Below are 21,828 nucleotides of genomic sequence, written 5' to 3' on the forward strand. Positions count from 1 at the left end.
ACTTAAACATACAAAAAAAAAGTTTACAAGAGCACTTTACTTAAACATGCACTTACAGCTGTAAATAAATTAGAGGAAAACTGATTGCGAGGGTAGCAGTCAAGTAAGTGATTTGTACTAGTAATAGCATGGGTAGCTTTTCGCCGAGTGAAATTTATCCCCATTTCCAATACAACACTCGTGGTATTTATCCCAAATTTCACTGCTACCCATGCTATTCCCACGAAGCCGAGTGAAATTTATTCCCATTTCCAATACAACACTCGTGGTATTTATCCCAAATTTCACTGCTACCCATGCTATTCCCAGTTAATACCATACTCGCTGCATATATGCATGCTGTGCATTAGCGTTGCTATGTACGCAATTTTTCACTATGTACTAAACACGCGTAAACACTAATTGGCGCTACATTGCTAACATAAATTCTAGCCAATGAAATTGCAATTACAACTTTTTCACTGCTACCAGTGAAATACGGGATAAATTTCACTGCTACTATTGAGACTTTTGTATGGGCAGTGAAACAGGTATGGTATTAGGTAATATATTCCATAATTTAATGGTGCTGGGAAAGAAATTATGTTGATAAGAGGATGTTGTAGTTAAAAGTGGGATAAATCGTAATAGATAAAAAATTTCTTGTAGATGATTGTGATAGTCTGAAATAAGATGGAATCTGAAGAGCTGTATTGTGGTGAATAGCATCATGAAACAGTGTAACATTACCAGATTTTCTTCGTTCTTGCAGTGTTGGGCCAGGAAAGCTGATTTAATAAGGCAGTGACACTTGCGTTAAAGTTGCAGTCAGAATACACTCAGCGGGCAGCTCTAAGCTGAACTTTTTCAAGCTCTAGTGTGTGTGAGTAAAAGTGGAAATCTTTAGTATATTCCAGAAATGGTCTATAATCAGGGAGATATAAGCAGTAGTTGTAGTTTCTTTAGAACAGTCACACAGGTTGTGTCGCAATAAATTTAGCATGTTGACAGTCACACAGGTTGCGTCACAAAAAATTACCGTGTTGATAGATTTAGCAGATATAACTTTGATGTGAGGCAACCATGTAATTGATTTATCAATTAGGATACACAGGTAAGTATGTAGGTCTGTATTACTTAGAGGTTGGCTGTTTAACAAGTATTTGTAGCTACGTATGAGGTGATCTAGTGCATTTTAATAAAGTATAACATTTGTTTATGTTAAATTCCACTTGCCGAAGTTGTGCACAGACAACAAGAGTAGTCAGGTCATTCTGAACGATGGTACAGTCATTTTGGGAGATGATGGGTCAATATATTATGCAGTCATCATAAAACAAAGTAAGTGAGAGGATATAGCAGTAGTAATATTATTTATGAAAATAAGAAACATTAATGGGCTGAGCACTGTACCTTAATTGTGGTACCCCAGATAATACAGGTTGAGTATTTGAAGACGCGCCATCATTGATGACTCTTTGCTGTCGGTTTATTATTCTAAATCCACGCTGACAAGATGATAGAATACTGAAGTAGTTGAGGTGATGATCCATAATAAGACTGTACGTAATATGCTCTAATAATTTGCAACAGCTAGAAGTAAGTGAGATGGGTCTGTAGTTCGATGGTTTCTTGAAAATTGGGACAATATTTAAAGATTTCTAGTCCTGTGGTAAAACTCCAGTGTTAAGAGGTTGGATGTAAGGTCCTTTAAGCATAGAAGCTATTTCTTCTGCGCATAATTTTAAAATTACTGCATAGCTCATCTGGACCTGAAGATTTGTGAGTTGGCAAGTTAGTTAGCAAGCATTTAATTCTGTGTACTGTAATAGTGATATCATTAAAGATGGAAACTATGTGGGCACTGATGCAGGCATGTTAGAAAGGTCTTCAGTTGTAAAAACTGATGAATATTGTTGACTTATTAGATAGTCTGAGTTTGAGAGAGAAGATACATGTATACAGTATTATTGACACTCTTCATTATGTGCATGCACAAAGATGTAAGTAAACAAATAATAAAGTACACACTTACTTGCTTATGTCTGAAAGTGGGTGCCACCCTTACATTTGGAGAAGGAGTTGATCTTTCAGCTAATAGAGCATTTGGCAATTTCCTGCTTTCCTCAAGTGTCTCCTGTAAAATAAACATAGAAAATAGTCTTAACAGTGAAATCAGACAACACAGTCACAGTGATTATTATACAGTATGGCAGCACTGTATACTAGGGATGATGTATGGTTGCACTCTCACAGAAAAACTGACCAGAAACCAGTCTCACAATACCTTCATGGCACCTTGGCAGCATTAGTTAGTCCAAGTGTCTTTAGATTGGCCAAAAACATATTATACTGCTTTATGATTCTTTTTTTCCCCCCTTTACCCTGTTGTCGCAGCGAGGGCTGCTATTAACAGCACTTGACAATCATATTTACAATAAAGTGATATGATTGGCTACTCAGTTATAAATATCCTAAGTTAGTATAAGTCAGTGTTACATAGGTATAGTATTATTGAGCCTCGTTACCCCCTCAACTAAACGTTGTCTCAACTGTTGTTGATTTCTGCTGGTGTGTACATTTATTTTTATTTTATAGCTGTTATGGAGGGAGGCCTGGAGCTTGTCTCCAGTTGTATCTACTTTGGAAATGTGGAGAACACTTTAGATCTTATATCTCTAGACTGGTGAAGTCTTATTTTATCTTCTTGTGAGAAGCATATCTTGACTACCTCAACATCCAGATCATTCTTTGAAATAACCCTGTATGGTTCATGCCAAGGCCGAGACAGTTCTCTTTAAGGTCCAGACTCTTCTTGGGGAAAGTGTACCAGCACCATATCTCATGGTGTAGAAGCTGCAGACTTGACACATCGTTCCTTGTATTATGTCTGAACTTTCTGTATTGATGTAGCTGCTAGTCTTGAGCATGTTTCAATGACAAAGTTAATTCTCTTTGGTAGTCAGCAATGTCAACTCCACCATTGGGTGAGGAAATTTTTGAAAACTATGGCAAACTTATTCCCACTCTCAGTCTTAGGTAATTCTAGAACATCTACTCCATTAATTTGAAAGGGTCTTTGAACAGGGATTGAATGTAGTAATAGCTTGGACTTACTTCCTCCCACTGTGGAAAAGAAGGCAGGTGGGTGGGCAGGCAGGTAGGAAGACAGAAAAAATAGTAAGGCATGCAGACTAAATTTAGGATTTTGTCATTCTTTATTTTAAATTCAGTATTGCACATGTAAGACTATTTTGTTAAAATACCTTTTGCAACTTGAGATATTTGTAGGGTGGCTTTTAGAGATAACATTTTGGGAGTGATCCCTACATAACAGTGATATGTTAAATACTGTAAAAATTATTTTAAAAATTAAAACATGGCAATAGAGATTGCTGAAAAAAGTAAAGAAACAAGTGTCAAACAAGCCAGCATATAAAACACACAGAGATCTCTATTTGAACTCAATGTATATGGTAGAAACTAAGGGAAATAATAGTTTTTCCATAAATCAGAAGAAGATAAGTACTGAGAATGCTTCTGTATAAATGTTTACTTGAGTCCAAATAGAAATATCTGTCTGTTTAACATGCTGGTTTGTTTGACTCTTGTTTCTTTACTTTTCTGTGATCTCTATATCCCATGTTTTAATTATAAAATTTATTTTTACACTAGTCTGTTTACTTTTTATAAATCATTTATGGATAGCTAAAAGAGGTGGTGGTGGTGGTGCTTGTTATTACACAGTAATAGTATCAAGTTAGTCATCATGTACAGTAGCAGTTAAGTAGTCATCTAATACTATCAGAGTTAGCAAACACGAGTGTATTATTTCTTTACAATTGAATGTACTTTGTACTATACAGCTTTGACATATCAAACTACAGTATAGCATGCTGTAGTCAGCAATAGTATGGCTTTTGATTTATCATATACGCATGCACACTTGTGTAGCTGTCTGATCACAATAAGTCAAAAGTCAAATACACAGTGGTACACAACAACATTGTTGCTCTAGTATGACCTTAATATACTGTGGTTAAATATAGGTAGTGATATCAAGACGCATGGTAGTGTGTCGTGAGGCAAAAGAAGTCGGCGTGCAACACCCGTGAGTATATTGACAGGAAGAATGAAAACGCAATATTTGCACCTCAGTAGATCTGTGCTGCCTTGATGAAACAAGTCGATTGTTGCTGTGGACACGCCCTCTAACTTCAGCACTCCACATTCCAAATTTGAGCGAAATCGCTTCAAGCATTCCCGAGATATGCGACTTCAAAAATTGGCTTAGTTTCTTCATTTTTTTTTCTTTTTATGTTTCTTCTTCTCGCACACTTACAAAAACTGCTATAAAACGTGAACTCCATATCTGATTGCCTTGAAATTTGGCACTCAGAAGGTATAAAGGCACATCTTTGTACCAACTTTGGCTGGAATACGATATACAGGCAAAAACTTATTAGCGATTATTCACGAAAAATAAAACCAATATGTTGTCACGCCTACAGGGTAAACCGCTTATGGGAAGAATCTGAAAATCGATGGGTCAATAGGTTAACTACTGCTTTTGTGGTTTGAAAGAAATTAAAGCTGAAAACCAGAAAGAAACAATGAAAAAACCAACAGTGTGTAACAATTATACAATTGAGATTAGCTAATAAACAAACGACTACTTGTCAGGCCTACCAGAAAAACAGCCTTGGGGTAATGCTTTGAAATTTGCTGTACAGATGGAGTAATATTCTTAGAAAGACTCTTTAGGTGTAGAAGAATCAGACTTAAACCTACGGAGTTATAACACGAAATCCAACTTGGTGTAGAAAGTGCCAAGATTGAAATACTCTAATAGAGCAGTCATCCTAAAAGAGTAGTCACCCTGAAAAGAATTCAAGAGATCAGCTAGAAACAAGTAACCTGTATAGAGATTGGCTACGAACAAATCACCCAGTAGAGAGTTCAGCTACAAACAATTCACCCTGTAGAGAGATCAGCTACAAGAAGTTACCATGTAGGGAGTTCAACTACATAATTCAGCTAGAAGAAGTGACCTTGTAGAGAGTTCCGCTACAAAGAAACCACCATATAGAGAGTTCAGCTACAAATAAATCACCCTGTAGAGGGATCAGCCAGAAGAAGTTACCTTGTAGAAGTTCAGCTACAAAGAAACCATCATGTAGAGAGTTCAACTTCAAACAAATCAAATGTAGAGAGTTCAGCTACAAACAAATCACCCTGTAGAAAGATCAGCTAGAAGAAATCACCATGTAGAGCATTCGGTTACAAAGAAGCCACCATGTAGAGTGTTCAGCTACAAACAAGTGACACTGTAGAGACATCAGCTAGAAGAAGTCACCTTGTAGAGAGTTCAGTTACAAAGAAACCACCATGTAGAGAGTTCAGCTGCAAACAAATCACCTGTAGAGAGTTCAGCTACGAAAAGATCATCTTGTAGAGTTCAGGTAGAAGAAGTCACCCTGTAGAGAGTTCAGCTACAAAGAAATCACCATGTAGAGAGTTCAGCTGCAAACAAATCACCCTGTAAAGAATTCAGCTACAAACAAATCACCCTGTAGAGAGATCAGCTAGAAGAAGTTACCTTGTGGAGAGTTCAGCTACAAAGAAACCATCATGTAGAGAGTCAGCTGCAAACAAATCACCTGTACAGAATACAGTTACAAACAAATCACCCTGTAGAGAGATCATCTAGAAGAAGTTACCTTGTAGATAGTTCAGCTACAAACAATTCACCCTGTAGAGAGATCAGCTAGAAGAAGTCACCTTGTAGAGTGTTCAGTTACAAAGAAACCTCCATGTAAAGAGTTCTGTAATAAATATCTAATCCAAAATAGCCAAGCTGTAAAAAAAGAGTGCAGCCCTAAAAAAGGCTATGGTGAAAAAAGATGTGAAATCCAAGGTGGCGGCCAAGAAATGGCTGTGATGGTAAGTTAATGGTAAAAATTTTAATAATGACAATTCAGGTGAATTTTGGTGACGTTTGGTCAATTGGCACAAAATTCACCTGAATTGTCGTTATTAAAATTTTTACCATTAACCTACAATTACAGCCATTTCTTGGCCGCCACCTTGGATTTCACATCTTTTTTCACCATAGCCTTTTTGAGAGCAGCACTCTTTTCTTACAGCTTGGCTGTTTTGGATTAGATAGGGTTTACCCTGAGAAAATCCTAAAAAGCACTTCCGGTTTGCTATTTTGTTCGTTTTAACCTTGTATCGTCTATATCGCTCATCTTTGTTGAAAGTTTCTTAGATGGAATCGATCCCCATTCGTTGGCGAACCTCTTCAAAGACTGTCACCCTTGTCCGGAGACCTGAGCATTGCCAGCAGCCTTGGAACTTTCTACCTTGACAATTTTACATAGTTGTACAAAAGCATTCGTAACTAGCAGCAGTTTGGGTTATTGACAAAAACCAACTGTCATCTTGCTGGCCATGACATGGCGAATTTGTTAAACTTTATTTCAAGTCCGTGCACTAAAGTATATGGAATATATGGACGTCAATGTTTTGAAGTAGAATTATACGTGTTGATCATCTCGATATCGACGGCTTTTACTGCCTTCTCCTTTGCCCAATCGCTAAAACTTATATGTGACCTAATTTTAGAAAACTGTTAATATCCGCACAATTTTCAAATTGCATTTTATTTGTTCTTTGTCTTCTACAGCGACAGAGGAATGGACTAGCTAAGTTTCAGCTTCCTAAGTTAAGCAGCGTTGGAAATACAACACTAGACAGCCGGACGAGCAAATAATTTGATATGTACAGAAGCTATCGAGAAAAGAATCTACAGGCGCTTACATAAACGAACATAACTTACGATATAAGGATGTACGGAATTGAATCTTGGCTCATTGTGTTCGCCATGAATTTGTGCATCCACCAAGGTATAGTGTTTTCTCCAGGCATGCTTCTGTGTTCGAAAAGGAATGCAAATTCACGGAAAAACGATCGTTGGTAAATTCTTTCGTCAGCGTAACGTAAACTAACGTCTGTAACTTTGGAATCTTTTCATGCATGGAGATGAAACAAAGATTTTTGTAGTCCCTATGAACAGGCGAACACGATGATGCCCAGGATGTATCCATTGGCAGCTTAATTCACCCACCAGCGCGGCAATAAAAACTTGCATAATTTTTTTTCTGAGCTTGCGTTTTTAACCCATAATTTTTAAATGCGTTTTATTACAAAAGTACTGTTGTGCGTATATTGACGGTTTTCCAAAATTCGGTCACATATATCATTCAAAAGCTTATTCATCAAGGATTCCATTAAACGTTATCCCATCTCTGTATGCAGATATTACAGAGGTTTTTACATTTTTTAGAACCACTATTGTGGCGTTTGGGGCCAAAGGGTTAACATGAATAGATTGAATACTGATTAAAACATATTAACACATTGGTTACCCTTGCAGAGACCCAAGTCAGAAGATCAATGGCAAAGTGAACTTACAAGAAGCAAATTTGCTTGAGAATGGGCATTATCATTGTAAATGGATTCATGGATGTGAAGAAAGACATAGAAAGGAGAGTTACGTACTGTAGTTTTTATCTTTTAAAAGTATTCACATTTTGCTCTAGCCCTATGGAAAAAATACAGTAATAAGATAAGTAGAATTGCATATTTCAGTTTTATATAAAAGGGCAATGTGTGGTGAATTGTTTTTACATGAAGCCATTCAAGTTTATTAACAAACCACGTCATTATTAAGGAGCGCGTGTGCAATAAAGTGGCAGTCTTGTATGTATGTAAAAATGGGTGCGACTCCAAAAAGACATGGTGAAAAAGATGTGAAATGACTACTAATTCACCTGAATTGTCATTATTAAAATTTTTGCCATTTACACTGTACCTATGATTACAGCCATTTCTTGGCCGCCAACTTGGATTTCACATCTTTTTTCACCATGGTTTTTGGGGGCTGCACCCTTTTTTTACAACTGGGCTGTTTTGGATTAGAAATCACTTCTTTTTGCATTTGTAAACTCCAAAGCAGGCCATAGGCCCAGCCATTTTACCTGTCTTTTTCTTTACTACAGGAAGGAGAAACAATTAAGATGCAAAGGATTAAACATATATTTTTATAGTTGCACAAATTTTACTTTTCTCAACAGGCCAACAGTGTATAACTATCCAGCTTGTTACAATTTATTTTGGAGCTGGGGTGACTAGTTTGTAGCTGAACTCTCTACTGGGTAGCTTGTTTGTAGCAGAAATCCTAAAGATAACTTGTTTGTAGCTGAATGCTCAACTGGGTGACTTTTTTGTAGATGAAATCTCTACAGGGTGATTTGTTAATAGCTGAACTCTTCACAGGGTGATTTGTTTGTAGCTGAACTCTCCACAAGGTGATTTGTTTGTAAGTGAATTCTATATAGGGTGATTTGTTTGTAGGTTTGTTTGTAGCTGAATTCTACTGAGCATAACTGAACTCTCTACAGGTGATTTGTTTGTAGCTAAAGTCTCTACGGGGTGACTTGCTTATAAGTGAACTTTCTACAGGATGATTTGATTATAGCTGAACTCTCTACAGAGTGAATTATTTGTAGCTGAACTCCCTACTGCATGGGTGTCTTGTACATAGCTAAACTATATGCTGGGTGACTTGTTTGTAGCTGAACTTTTAACAGGGTGATTTGTTTGTAGATGAATTCTCTACAGTGTGACTTTTTTGTAGCTGTACTCCCTAAATCTAGAGGGTGATTTGTTTGTAGCTGAACTCTCCACAGGGTGATTTGTTGGTAGCTGCACTCTCTACAATGAGACCTTTTGTAGCTGAACTCTCCACTGGGTGACTTGTTTGTAGCTGAACTCTCTACAGGTGATTTGTTTGTACCCCTGAATTCTCTACTCAATAACTTGCTTGCAAGTGAACTTCCTACAGGATGGTTTGTTTATAGCTGAACTCTCTCCTGGGTGACTTATTTGTGGCTGAACTTTCTACAGGGTAATTTTTTCGTAGATGAATTCTCTACAATGTGTGTAGTTGAATTCTCTAGATCTAGAGGGAGATTTGTTTCTAGCCGAACTCTCTACAGGGTGACTTGTTTGTAGATGACTCTGTGATTTGTTTGTATGTAGCTGAACTCTATAGTGGGTGACCTGTTTGGAGCTGAACTCTCTACAGGTGACTTGTTTGTACTGCAGCTGAATTCTCTACTGAATGACTACTGAACTTTCTGCTGGGTGACTTGTTTGTAGCTGAACTCTCTACTAGGTGGCCTTTTCATAGCTGAACTCTCAACTTGTTGACCTATTTGTAGCTGAACTATCTACAGGTGACTTGTTTGTAGCTGAATGCTCTACCAAATGACTAGCTTGTATATAGCTGAAGGGTGACTTGTTTGTAGCTGAGCTCTCCACAGGTTGATTTGTTTGTAGCTGACTTCTCTATTGGGTCTAGCTTGTAGCTGAACTCTCTACAGAGTTACTTTTTGTAGCTGAACTCTCCACAGGGTGATTTGTTTGTACCTGAGCTCTCTACTGTGTGACTTGTTTGTTTGTAGCTGAACTCTCTACTGGGGACCTGTTTGTAGCTGAACTCTCTACAGGTGACTTGTTTCTAGCTGATCTCTCTATTACATGGTAGCTGAACTCAGTCTCCACAGGGTAACTTTTTTTTGCAACTGAACTCTACTGTGGGACCTATTTGTAGCTGAACTCTCTATAGCAGATCTCTGTATTATAAGGTGCCTTTTTGTAGTTGAACTCTGCACGGGATAATTTTTTGCAGCTGAACTCTCTACTGGGGGACCTGTTTGCAGCTGAACTCTACTTGTTTCTAGCCAATCTCTCTATATGGTAGATTTTTGTAGCTGATCTCCCTACAGAGTGGCTTTTTGCTGCTGAATACTCCACAGCATTTGTTTGTAGCTGAGCTCTCTACTGGATAACTTTTTTTGTAGCTGAACTCTTTACTAGTTAACTTGTTTTAGCTGAACTCTCTACTGGGTGACTTGTTGCGTAGCTGAACTCTCTACTGGGTGACTTGTTGTGTAGCTGAACTCTCTACTGGGTGACTTGTTGCATAGCTGAACTCTCTACAGTGACTTGTTACATAACTGAATGTTCTAAGTACTAATGATGCTGAATGCTCTAAAAGGGTGATTGTATTATTAGAGTATCTTGATCGTGCCCCTGCTACACATCGTTGGATTTTGTTTTATAGCTTTTACTCCGATTTTTCTACACTACTGCAAGGATTTTCTATGATGACTATTTCATTAGTATACTGGTTTTCAGCTCACTCTTCTTAGCAGTTTGCCTAGTAGGCATGAAAATTAATATTTTTTTTTGTGGTTCATGAAACTCGATTGCGTAATTGTGACACAGGTTGGGTTTTGTGATGGTCTTTATCTCGATTCCTTTCAAACCACAAAAAGGTACACATACGATGGTTACTCCATGTACATAACAATTTTCAAATTAATTCCTTCAGGGGTTTACCTTGTGGGCATGACAGAAGTTTGACCTTTTTTATGCAAACAATTGGTCATTACTCTGCGAACGTTCATCATATTCTTACCAAACTAGGCACTGAGATCCGCTTTAATGAGCCCTTTAAGTGTTCCAAATTTCAGCCTGATCTGAGTACATATTGGTGTTTAATGGAGGATTTTACAAAGTGTGCAAAATGAAGAAGAAATAAATGAAGAAATTAAAACAAAACTTTGGCTGCTCTTTTCTCAGAAATGGCTAGGGAAATTTACTTCAAATTTGGTATGTAGATCCCATTGCTGGAGGGCACATCTGTAGGAAATTTTGTTAGAATAGGATAAGGGATCACACAGCTACACATGTGTGAAAATGACGTTTATTTCTTCCTGTCAGTATACTCACAGTGTGGCGTGCCAGCTTCTTGGGCCACATGACACACTACTATGTGTTTTGATAACTACAATTAACATTGATACTTGCTTAGTTATTTAATGTAACCATTGATAATGTATGAACCATGGATTGGAAACGCATATTAAAATAATCACCTACCCTTGTTACGGTGCGCAAAACACCAAGAGGCTGTTTGCTGTGTACTTAGGGGCTGTTTGGAGATTTGTCTCGCTTATCTTAAGGTGTAAACAATTCTTTTACTTTGTCTACTGTGTTGTGTTTTGTACTGATTAAGAACACCGTATATTTGTGGATATTGGAGGGAATATCATTGGCGACAGGTGGATACTACAGTAGCAGGTAAGTGTCAGCAAATATTTCAGCAGCATTGCTACCAGCTAACTTAACGTAGTCTCTATGCCACAACCAAACAAATGTTCGATATACTGAAATTAATTTTTACCCAAGTTAAATATTTTTTCAAATTGGGTAAAACAATTGCCCAAAGTAGCGCCTGTTTTCTGTCGCTTCAAAACAGTCTGAGTATACAGTGAAACATTGTATATCTGGTTAGCAAAGCCACTCTACCTGCTACAAGTGAAGTTAAGTACTGCAAACAAATGATGTTGCACCTTTTATTTCTTCCGGAATTTGCCCAACCATTATGAAACACTATACTTCAGCTCATCTTATTACACTGTTGCTTGCTACTTGCTAGTATCCATAACCAACCCAGCCTCTAATTAGTGTAAGTGGTAAGTAACTCAGCTGTAACCAATAAACACGTATTTGTAGCTTACAAGAAATGCTAATGCTTAGGTACCACACAACAATACCAGCACACCAATCAGTAAGGCCTTCTACTTTGGAGATGATATTTTCTTATTTCATTACAGTACACTGTATGTCAAGCTTGTCTTTAACCTGTGCAATCAGTGGCAGTGGAATACGTCTACAGGTTGTCAGGGCAAAGGGTGTTACACTGTCTTATAATTTGAGCCATACTTTTCCAGCAACTTTCCTAAACCAATAAGAAATTTTGAAACAACAATATCCCTGTTCAACTTAACATCACAAAGTTTGGCAACAAGGTTAAGGTTGGTAATTGCTTTCAGTAAGGCTTTTCACGAAATAGATCTTTTTTCACAACATGAGTGTCTTTTCTCAATGTTCCTGTGAACTGTCCACAAACTTGTAAATAGGTTTCCCTGGTCTTTGAAGTCCTTGTGAATATGTTCATAAAATTGACTGAAATGTAATTATGGGGTGGCTACTGACTCTGGAATCACTGTCACTTCTGCACCAGTGTCAACTTTGAATTCTAGCTGTGTGTCATTTAGATACAGGTTCACTGTCAAAGCTTTGCTTTCTGAGGAATGAACTGCTCCAATAAAATTGTCTATGGTTTTTCCTCATGTGTATCACTAAATACATTGTCTACCTTTTTCCTCGACTTACAAATTGTTTTGACAATGTCCTTTCTTTTTGCATTTACGTATGACGTGTTGCTTCTTTTGCAGGGTAGTACTGTCGAGGGTGGGATGGTGACTTCTCACATCTGTCATAGGTGTTGTTCTGAGGCACACGAGTGATGGGCATAGATTTCTTGTTTTTGTAGGATTTCTTTACTCTCTCTATACCAGGATTTTCTTATCTTACTGTCACTTGTGGCTATTTCACTGTTACAGGCTGCTAAACTGTTGTGATTACTTTTTTCAAGTGGGTTTAATTTAACTGCAGTTTCTCAGCGAGACTATAGGCTGGGCATTGGGTCCAGCCAGCTGGATGGGATACAGCACCACATCCTTGAAATGTAGACGTAGAGGGATGAGATTTCCAGTTTTGTTGTTTCAAAGTGTAGCTATTGATTTTGGATTATGCAACTTAGCACACTGCTTCTTTGAAGCTTTCTGTGCTTGATATTTATTTGTGCACAGCTGTAGCCAATGTAAGGTTGGTCTCTTGCAAGAGATCCTCCACTATATCTGCATCTAATAGACCTTCGATGACTTGGTCCCTGATGTTCTTTGGAGTACAGGCGTCGGAGCAGAAGTTGTATGCTTTCACCAGCTCACAGAGGGACAAAAGGAAATCATTGAACAATTTGCCAACTTGTTCGGTAGATTTGCAAAAGTTCCTTCGCTCTACCATTTGATTTACGTGGCCAACTATGTATCGTTTGATGGTGCTAACTATAGAATCCTCACTCGGTCTTTCTTTGTCGGTTAAACCAAAGTTCTGGACAACTGACAAAGTGTCACGGGAGAAGCAAAGGGTGAGTGCTTCTACCTGTTGGGCAGTGTCTTGGTTGGCGAGTCCAGATAAACTGCAGTAGGAGTCCCACTGTAGCTTCCATGCTGCAACATTGGATCCACAGTCCATCTGTAGGTCCAACTTAGGAGGTTTCCTTGATGGAAAGTATATGTCGCCTACTTTTGGGGGATGGGTGAACAGGTCCGGTATAATCGATCAAAGTAACAAGATCTACTGGGGAGAAATGGTGGCAAAAAACAACACTGTAGACAAGTAACATGTAACCTTTCTGGATGCCTCTTGCTGGAACCAGGGAACCAGTTGGAGGGTTAGGATAGTGTTAAAGTCACTACTATCTAGGGTTCTGTAGTAGCTCGCAGTACCATGTGAGAACTAATCAATATCATTAACAATAGACATATCACATGTGATACACCAGTGAGCTAAGTAGAACAGTATCCTACAGTCTGATAGTCTAACAGAAATTAGTATGTCATCTACTTGCTCCCCCATGTGATAGATCAGGGAGTTCACTTAAAGTTCTGTTGTTTTATTACGTAGGGCACTAGCTACACAATATCTTTCAAACCTTCGCATTCACTTTAGCCATTCTTTTGGGTTCATGAACTAAAAATCTCAGGGGTGGAGATTTGAAAAGAAGTCGCCATTTTCTACTCTCCATTTTTCTTTCCAGTTTGCTATTGCTCAGCAAACCCCATTGTGACACCATATAGTGCTAGAAGACAGGAGAAATTATGCTAAAGTTACTATGTTCTACAAAATGCTACATAATGCAGTTTCATTTGAATTTCTACTATATTTTCATCCATACTCCACAATTACACGTGGTCACAATCAAAGATTCATCCCTACCAGGGTCACTGCTACCACCACTCTTTTCTGCCATCAACCATCAGAATCTGGAACTCCCTCCCTATTGAAGTTGTTGCTGTTGAAAATGTTGATGACTTTCAAACTAAATTACACACATGCATATTTATACTCTAATGATTGAGTTCTTTGTGCATTAAATCAAATAAATACGCAAATAAATAAATGTTAACTGGTCAACAACGACTGATGATTGATAGTCACAATTACAAGTCAATAATAATACAACTACAATCACATTTGCACCAATTAGATAGAATACAATTACACACGTGCACTCTAATAATATTACATACGGTACTTCCCAAGTGTAATGTCACACTTGCTCGCACGCATGCAATTAGACGTGATTTAAAAAGTAGCTAAAAAGGGGGTATGGCACCTGTTTTGATTGCAAGTCTTCACCTGTTGATTTGAATTATGAAGACTTGCGATAGCCATGCCCACTTTTTAGCAAGTTTTATAATTGCGCATAATTGCATGCATGCGAGCGAGTGTGACGTTACATTTGGGCGGTATCATACATGCATAAACTAATACTACAAACCCACTACATCTACTTGAAGATGTTGAACTCACTGGTAGTCATGTTTTCTTCAGGGTGGTGCTGGCTCAGGTGGCTGTGATGCCCCTTTAAGATTTAGTGCTCACAGTTTCAGGTTGTGGGATGCTACGGCTTTCCTGGCCTAACTCAGTCATTTGTTTGGACCATATATGTTCTTTAGTTTCCAATAGATTGATTGCACTGAACAAACGTCCTGGTGTAAAATCCATTGGCATGTTGAGACACTATGCCATGTAATTGGCCGGGGTAAGAAATCATATGGTCCCATGGATTTTCACACTTTAAAAATGGCCTTGCAATAAGTTTTACCTGAAAAACCACCTGGAATACATTAGTACTGCTGTAACGATGCTGTACTTCAGTTAAATGACACGAAAAGTCGAATGTTTCGATGTACAGTGAATTTTTAAAATTTCAAAATTTACCTAGATTTCATTTGCCTGCCTGCCTGCCTGCCTGCCTGCTGTAAGACCCAGTAGCGTTAGATGTACGGCTCCAGGAATTTCAGACAGCTAATATAATGATGGCAGATTCACGAATCTGCTGTTCCGATTACGTTCTGTCCACTGCAACATGCTGTTTGCTTTCATCATTTATTCGCTTTTTTGCTCTTCTGGAAGGATAATTAATAATTGAGTCGCTTAATAATTGCGCCACACGCCACAACTCAAACACGTCATTTTAACGAAGTGTGAGTATGTGTGTGTAAGTAGTACTGAAGGAGTTGTCTCTAGTATTAATTAACGCTGGGTAGTTGTTTTATATATTCTTAATTATCAGTTTATTTTTTAGTGAGGTAGCTAGCTAATAATGTCCTTGAGGGGAGGATCCACCTCGGGATCCAGACTTCTAAAAGTGAGGGTTTCACTCTTAATGGTGGACTATCCAGCAATGCTTTACTGTAAAATAAATATTTAGGCCATTAGAAATGTAGCTGAAGCCTTTACTGTAAAATTGTCAATATTTAGGCCATTAGAAGTGCAGCTGAAGCCTTTAACAGTTGCTGTAATAGTTTTAAAAGACTAGACAATAATTGTTTTTAGAGGTGCTTATTGCATACGAAGGTAAAAGATAGCTGCTTCAAGTGACATTTATACTACAGTATGTGGAAAACAAAAAGTTAGTATAATATACGAGTAGCTAGCTAGCTAGACAAAAAAAGTAAACAAACTAGCTATTTAAAAAAATTTAAATTTTGAAAGGAAGTAGGGATTGGTATCAAGACACACGGTAGTGTGTCGTGCGACCCAAGAAGCCGGCGCGTAACACCCGTGAGTATATTGACAGGAAGAAAAAAAATGCTATTTTCGCACCTCCGTAGCTGTGTGATGCCTTGATGAAACAAGACGATTTTTGCTGTGGACACTCCCTCCAACCTCAGCACTCCAAATTCCAAATTTGAGCGAAATCGCTTCAAGCATTCCCGAGATATGCGACTTCAAAAATTGGCTTAGTTTCTTCGGGTTTTTTTTCTTCTTATTTTTCTTCCTCTTTTCGCACACTTACAAAAACTGCTATAAAACGCGAACGCCATATCCGATCGCCTTGAAATTTGGCACACAGAAGGGGGGTATAAAGGCGCATCACTGTACCAACTTTGGCTGGAATACGATTAACAGGCAAAGAGTTATCAGCGATTATTCACGAAAAATAACACCAATATGTTGTCACGCCTACAGGGTAAACCGCGTATGGGAAGAAGCTGAAAATCGGTGGGTGAATAGGTTAACTACTGAACCTCAAACCTTTTGTGGTTTGAAAGAAACCGAGCTATAAACCAGGAAGATACAACGAAAAAACCAACAGTGTGTAACAATTATGCAATCGAGATTAGCTAATAAAAAACGACTGCTTGCCACGCCTACCAGATAAACCGCTTGGGGTAATGCTTTGAAAATCGCTGTACAGATGGAGTTATCATCTTAGAAAGGCTCTTCAATGGTGTAGAAGAATCAGACTTAAAGCCACGGAGTTATAACACGAAATCCAACTTGGTGTAGCAAGTGCGAGATCGAGATACTCTAATAGAGCAGTCATCCTAATAGAGCAGTCACCCTGAAGAGAATTCAAGAGATCAGCTAGAAACAAGTAACCTGTATAGAGATCAGCTACAAACAAGTCACCCTGTAGAGAGATGAGCCACAAACAATTCACCCTGTAGAGAGATCAGCTAGAAGAAGTTACCTTGTAGGGAATTCATGCAACTATAGAAAGAGATAATTCAGCTAGAAGAAATCACCTTGTAGAGTTCAGCTACAAAGAACCACAATGTAGAGAGTTTAGCTCAAACAAATCGCCCTGTAGGGAGATCAGCTAGAAGAAGTTGTTACCTTGTAGAGAGTCCAGCTACAAAGAAATCATCATGTAGAGAGTTCAGCTGCAAACAAATCACCTGTAGAGAGTTCAGCTACAAAGAAATCACCCTATAGAAAGATCAGCTAGAAGAAGTTACCTTGTAGAGAGTACAGTTACAAAGAAACCACCATGTAGAGAATTCATTTACAAACTAGTGACCCTGTAGAGACATCAGCTAGAAGAAGTTACCTTGTAAAGAGTTCAGCTACATAGAAACCATTCTGTAAAGAGCTCAGCTGCAAACAAATCACCTGTACAGAATTCAGCTACAAACAAATCACCCTGTAGAGAGATCAGCTAGAAGAAGTTTCCTTGTAGAGAGTTCAGTCACAAACAAATCACCCTGTAGAAAGATCAGCTAGAAGAAGTTACCTTGTAGAGAGTTCAGTTACAAAGAAACCACCATGTAGAAAGTTCAGCTAAAAACTAGTGACCTTGTGGAGATATCAGCTAGAAGAAACTACCTTGTAGAGAGTTCAACTACAAAGAAACCATTCTGTAAAGAGCTCAGCTGCAAACAAATCACCTGTACAGAATTCAGCTACAAACAAATCACCCTGTAGAAAGATCAGCTAGAAGAAGTCACCTTGTAGACAGTTCAGCTACAAAGAAACCACCATGTAGGGAGTTCAGCTAGAAGAAGTTACCTTGTAGAGAGTTCAGCTACAAAGAAACCATTCTGTAAAGAGCTCAGCTGCAAACAAATCACCTGTACAGAATTCAGCTACAAACAAATCACCCTGTAGAGAGATCAGCTAGAAGAAGTTATCTTGTAGATAGTTCAGCTACAAACAAATCGCCCTGTAGAGAGATCAGCTAGAAGAAGTTACCTTGTAGAGAGTTCAGCTACAAATTTAAAGAAACCATCATGTGGAGAGTTCAGCTACAAACAAATCACCTGTAGAGAGTTCAGCTAGAAGAAGTTACCTTGTAGAGAGTTCAGCTACAAAGAAACCATCATGAAGAGAGTTCAGCTGCAATTAAATCTCCCTGTAGAGAGTTCAGTTAGAAGAAGTTACCTTGTACAGAGTTGAGCTACAAAGAAACCATCATGAAGAGAGTTCAGCTACAAACAAATCACCCTGTAGAGTGATCAGCTAGAAGAAGTCACCTTGTAGAGAGTTCAGCTACAAAGAAACCACCATATAGAGAGTTCAGTTGCAAACAAATCACCCTGTAAAAAAATCAGCTACAAACAAATCACCCTGTAGATAGATCAGCTAGAAGAAGTCACCTTGTAGAGACTTCAGCTACAAAGAAACCACCATGTAGGGAGTTCAGCTAGAAAAAGTTACCTTGTAGAGAATTCAGCTACAAAGAAACCATCATGAAGAGAGTTCAGTTGCAAACAAATCTCCATGTAGAGAGTTCAATTAGAAGAAGTTACCTTGTAGATAGTTCAGCTACAAAGAAACCATTCTGTAAAGTGCTCAGCTGCAAACAAATCACCTGTATAGAATTCAGCTACAAACAAATCACCCTGTAGAGAGATCAGCTGGAAGAAATTACCTTGTAGAGAGTTCAGCTGCAGTACAAAGAAACCACCATGTAGAGAGTTCAGCTGCAAAGAAACCACCCTGTAGAAAATTCTGTCACAAACAAATTGCCCTGTAGAAAGATCAGTTAGAAGAAGTTATCTTGTAGAGAGTTCAGCTACAAAGAAACCACCATGTAGAGAGTTCAGCTAGAAGAAATTACCTTGTAGAGAGTTCAGCTACAAAGAAACCATCGTCTAGATAGTTCAGCTGCAAACAAATCACCTGTAGAGAGTTCAGCTACAAACAAATCTCCCTGTAGAGAGATCAGTTAGAAGAAGTTACCTTGTAGAGAGTTCAGCTACAAAGAAACCATTCTGTAAAGAGCTCAGCAGCAAAAAAATCACCTGTACAGAATTCAGTTACAAATAAATCACCCTGTAGAGAGAACAGCTAGAAGAAGTTACCTTGTTGATAGTTCAGCTACAAACAAATCACCCTGTAGAGAGATCAGCTAGAAGAAGTTACCTTGAAGAGTGTTCAGTTACAAAGAAACTACCATGGACAGTTCTGTAATAAATATATGTATTATATATATAATTTGTACATTTACTGATAAAATAAGAAATATTTAAGGTACATCTGCTTCATCTTTTCTTCTTCCTGTGGTAAAGAAAAAAGATAGGTTAAAAAAGTCCCAAAGCAGGCCATAGGCCGGCTTTGGGGTATACAAATACAAAAAGAAGTGAAATCTAATCCAAAACAGCCAAGCTGTAAAAAAAGTGTGCGGCCCTCAGAAAGGCTATGGTGAAAAAAGATGTGAAATCCAAGGTGGCGGCCAAGAAATGGCTGTGATGGTAGGTTAATGGTAAAAATTTAATAACGACAATTCAGGTGAATTTTGTGCCAATTGACCAAGCGGCACCAAAATTCGCCTGAATTGTCGTTATTAAAATTTTTACCATTAACCTACCATCACAGCCATTTCTTGGCCGCCACCTTGGATTTCACATCTTTTTTCACCATAGCCTTTTTGAGGGCCGCACACTTTTTTACAGCTTGGCTGTTTTGGATTAGATAATATATATGCTACAAAAATTAAGGAAACAAACTCAAAAATGTTACAGCTGAAATGAGAAATAATCCAGCGGTAAAAAGTAAGGAAACAAGATTAGATGACTACTTGCTAAAATGAGACACACTTTAATCCCTACTTTTGGCTAATTTGATGGTCTCATTTCAAGATGCTAGCTAGCCAAAAGTAGGCATTAAAGTGTGTCTCATTTTAGCAAGTAGTCATCTAATCTTGTTTCCTTACTGTCTACTGCTGAATCGTTTCTCATTTCAGCTGTAATATTTTTGAGTTTGTTTCCTTACTTTTTGTAGCATGCATCATGAACCACGACAGTGGGTTCATAATAGGGATTGCAGTGGAATTTTTGAAAATCCTAATAGAGCAGTCACCTAAAACCAGCCTTAGAAAGCAGACTCGAGCATAAAACAACACTCAGATGGCTTATTATCAAACACTGAACTCAGACAAATGGTGATATAACAGTAAAAATGGTCTAGACGAAATTTAGAAACATTCAGAAATTGCGAATTTTATGCGAATTGTTCATATTATTCATATTATTATTATTTGGTTTCAGTCGTGTACAGCCCAAGACTTCCATTTTTTCGCGATAAAAACTACACAGCCTTACTCACTGAGTCCTTCCGCGTGTCCATGACCCTTTAATTAACTCATACTCCACAGATCGCTAACCGACCTCCACCTCGATAAATTTCTAAGTTCTTCTTCACCATTGCCTGCTGTTCCGTATACGGAAGAAGCCATAGAAGAACAAATTTACGGGATCTTGTGTGCTCAGGGATGTTCGACTATAGTCTTTATAACGTTAATAGATGGCAGATTGAAGTTGTGCAGCACTCTTTTACCTTACAAGATCACCATAATAGGGTCTCTAGTGAGCTGCCCGTCTTCGCTACAAGAAGCCATTTAAGCGCGTATCCAGTTTATTCTTCTTTCTAGCCATCACAGTGAGTGCTTTGTTTGTCCATTATAGGTGGAAGATAAATGGTAGTGCTGATATCATGGCTGCTTTTCACACGCAAAAAAGATTGGGTGGGATGTTTATTACAACCCTACCATTTAAAAATATTTTGTGGTCTAACCACATATCATCAACAACCCTCCCATATGGTATCCATGTCATAAACAACTTACAGAGTGTGAAACCTGACAGTCTTATATGGGAGGATTGTGTGCTACTGTGCTATTGTCACTGTAACTAGCTACTGTGTACTTACTCTAGCACATTCTCCGATCAGCTAGTGACATTGACAGTTGCAAGCATTTATGAACACATGCTAACCAGACTTAAATTTGCTGACTATACCTATGGTGTTCCACTTTATGACACACTGCTGCTAGCAGGCTACACCTAGGCTTTCCAGGGCTAGAGCCCAGTTTAAGTCCTGGTAATTGGAACTCAATATGCCAGTTTAAAGTAGTCTTGCATGGGTAAGAATAAGACTGCCAAATCTCTGGTAATCACGTAAGACTGGCTACGCCACTGGCCACTAGTATAGTGACATTGTGATTTGTACATGCAGACACTGGCATAGGAAGACTTCGGCCAAGCCTAGCCATCTCCTTCTATTTAGCTTGCAACTCACGCGGTTGCTGTTGCATGCAGCCTTGCATGTTCATATGTGCATTTATACAAAGGTGTTGTAAGTGTCATCACTACAATAATAGCACTACAGCTACAATGTATAGCTATCTTTTCACTACCTATTCTGCTAGACAACTCTACACATATAATGCACGTGCTTGATGTATGCATTGTTCTTCTCTTTCTTTTAAAAATTGGACTCTACAGGAATTATAACACTAACAGTTACCATTCTTATAACTTGTATCATAGAGTTTCATTCTTGTCCTTCTATTAGAATAAACACCTAGGACATCTTGTTCTTCTTCAAGTCTCCTGTGCCGTCATCAACACTGTCTCCTGTATGATAGGTGCACAATCAGTAATTCTTCTGAAACGTAGCTAGCTCATGTAGTAGTGTGTTTTCAGCAATGGCACAAAGTGTGACGATGATGGCTGAAACACTGAGTAGACTAGGAATTAATGTATCCTGCCTTATATTTTACGCGTGTACAAATCAGGATGAAAATACAGTCTTCATCATAGATTATAAATTAATATTGCATTAAGATATCTAGTTAATGAGTTAACTTTTTAAACTGAGGAATCTCTGTTAGCTTAGGCTACACTATAATGTGTCAATTAACTTATAATCCATAAATGGGTTTGCAAAAGTACATAAACTAAACATATTAAAAATAAGAAATAGGGATCGTTAAAAAAAGCCACAAAACAAGAAGGGATCGCTGTGGTGGTAATGTAAACCACAAATCCCTATTTTGACTCACTTCAAATT

At 38.2% G+C, this 21,828-nt stretch overlaps 1 protein-coding gene across 4 annotated transcripts in view; it reads right to left on the reverse strand.

The window, feature by feature from the left end:
- Positions 1–21,828, reverse strand: part of LOC136262153 (synaptonemal complex protein 1-like) — a 391,211-nt gene that overhangs the window by 35,897 nt on the left and 333,486 nt on the right. For all 4 annotated transcript variants that reach the window (XM_066056308.1, XM_066056311.1, XM_066056309.1 and 1 more), the window contains one exon: positions 2,015–2,116. In XM_066056308.1, coding sequence (XP_065912380.1) covers positions 2,015–2,116 — 102 coding nt within the window. The remainder of the gene's footprint in view (positions 1–2,014; positions 2,117–21,828) is intronic.

Source organism: Dysidea avara, chromosome 7, assembly GCF_963678975.1.
Source record: "Dysidea avara chromosome 7, odDysAvar1.4, whole genome shotgun sequence".
Lineage (NCBI taxonomy): Eukaryota > Metazoa > Porifera > Demospongiae > Dictyoceratida > Dysideidae > Dysidea > Dysidea avara.